Source organism: Pteropus alecto, unplaced genomic scaffold, assembly GCF_000325575.1.
Source record: "Pteropus alecto unplaced genomic scaffold, ASM32557v1 scaffold71, whole genome shotgun sequence".
Lineage (NCBI taxonomy): Eukaryota > Metazoa > Chordata > Mammalia > Chiroptera > Pteropodidae > Pteropus > Pteropus alecto.
In genome coordinates, this window is record NW_006433024.1 from 3,268,981 (window position 1) to 3,270,536 (window position 1,556).

A 1,556-nucleotide genomic window follows, 5' to 3' on the forward strand; every position below is an offset into this window, starting at 1 on the left:
AACTAAAACAAAATGCTATAAAACTCATGTTACTAATAAACAAAAATCTACAAAGTTTATGACTATGCATCATATAGAATTGCCCAATAGTTTTATGTTTAAAGTAGTGCTTTTTAAATACAGTATCTGCATGTTTCTCTTTTCATACATTCATACTTGCCTTGGCAATTTCACGTCTGTATAAATTTTATGACTATTTTTTAATAAATACAAAAGAATGAAAACATCTATAAATTTGGATAAATACATTACTGCTCAGTATAACTCATCCAGAGTCTTAGTCTAACTCATTCAATTACTACAAAGATCTTCATAGAACTGAATCTGATACTGTCCAATAGTACATCACTGCCCTCTCTTGGTAGCACTAATATATAATTTTAAATTCAGCAAGCAAAAAAAAAAAAAAAATTAATGTAAAACACAGTATGTTAAGTTTATAAGCTACATAAATAGAAAATAAATTAGGAGAAATTCAATATTTTCTACAAACATTCGTTACTTGGTAAGTTACAAAAATTTGCAGCGTTCCTTCATATAAGCCCTTCAAATGATTTTTCGAGATTTTCCCTGATAATCAGTTCAAAGGCACTAAGTCCCCAAGTTTAAGCGAAAGTCTTCATATATAATGAAATAAAAGGAGATAAAAGGCTAAGCAGCACAATGATAAACAGCTAGATCATTTTATGAATGAGGGAAAATGATATTGCAAATTTTAATATTTGAGATGTATGCAGAATCTTTACACGTGATGTACATACATTCGCTATTTAGGTCCACGTTTTAACTACTAAAAATGGCAAATTATCCACTACCTGCAGCAGAACAAATGTAGGAAAATAAGTATTTAATGAAATGTCTGGCCATTTTTTAAGTCGGAAAATCAAAACCATTTTCAATATTTCAATACTGAAAAAGCACTGCACTTAATGGCACTAAAATTACAAAGTCTGAATCTTCATTTATTCAAAGAGAAGAAATTAAATTGAAGATGTCCATTTGATTCCAGATATTAGTTGTTGGCAGTAGACTCTCACTCATATTATCCCTTATGAAACTGTCCACTAGAAAATAAAAATATACAGAGAAAAGTAAGTTTTATTTAGGTTATGTAACAATATTCCAAGTGAACGCACAGGTAAAGACAGGAACATGGGACATGCAAATGAAAACTGATTTTTGTGAATAGCAGTGATTAGTAAAATTTTACACTACAGTCAAAAGTCTGAAATAAGATATATGATGGTTTAAAAATACAAAGAAGTAAAAAATATATATATATCTGGTCAGGTTAAGGGTAGCTAAATCCCAAATATCCAATAAGCACTAATGGAAAACAAAACAAAACACCACCACACGAAAACAACAATGAAACTACAAAATGAAAATAAAGGAATTCTTATTTGAGGCAGGGAGCCAAGACATGGTAGAAATCATTAAATAATGGTTTGGTAGTCTTTTCATTGCTTGAGATGAAAAACTATTCATTCCATTTGTTGTTCTGTTTAATCAAATCTGTTAAACCTGCCATAAGAAGTTCTGAAAGAGCCATTGGG

At 29.8% G+C, this 1,556-nt stretch overlaps 1 protein-coding gene across 1 annotated transcript in view; it reads right to left on the reverse strand.

Annotated features, from left to right (window-relative positions):
- Window positions 1-669: 669 nt before the first annotated feature.
- SVIP (small VCP interacting protein) overlaps window positions 670-1,556 on the reverse strand; it is a 6,673-nt gene continuing 5,786 nt past the window's right edge. The window contains exon 4 of the mRNA XM_015586328.2: window positions 670-1,064. Within this exon, the coding sequence (XP_015441814.1) occupies window positions 1,050-1,064 (15 nt within the window). The 3' untranslated portion in view covers window positions 670-1,049. The remainder of the gene's footprint in view (window positions 1,065-1,556) is intronic.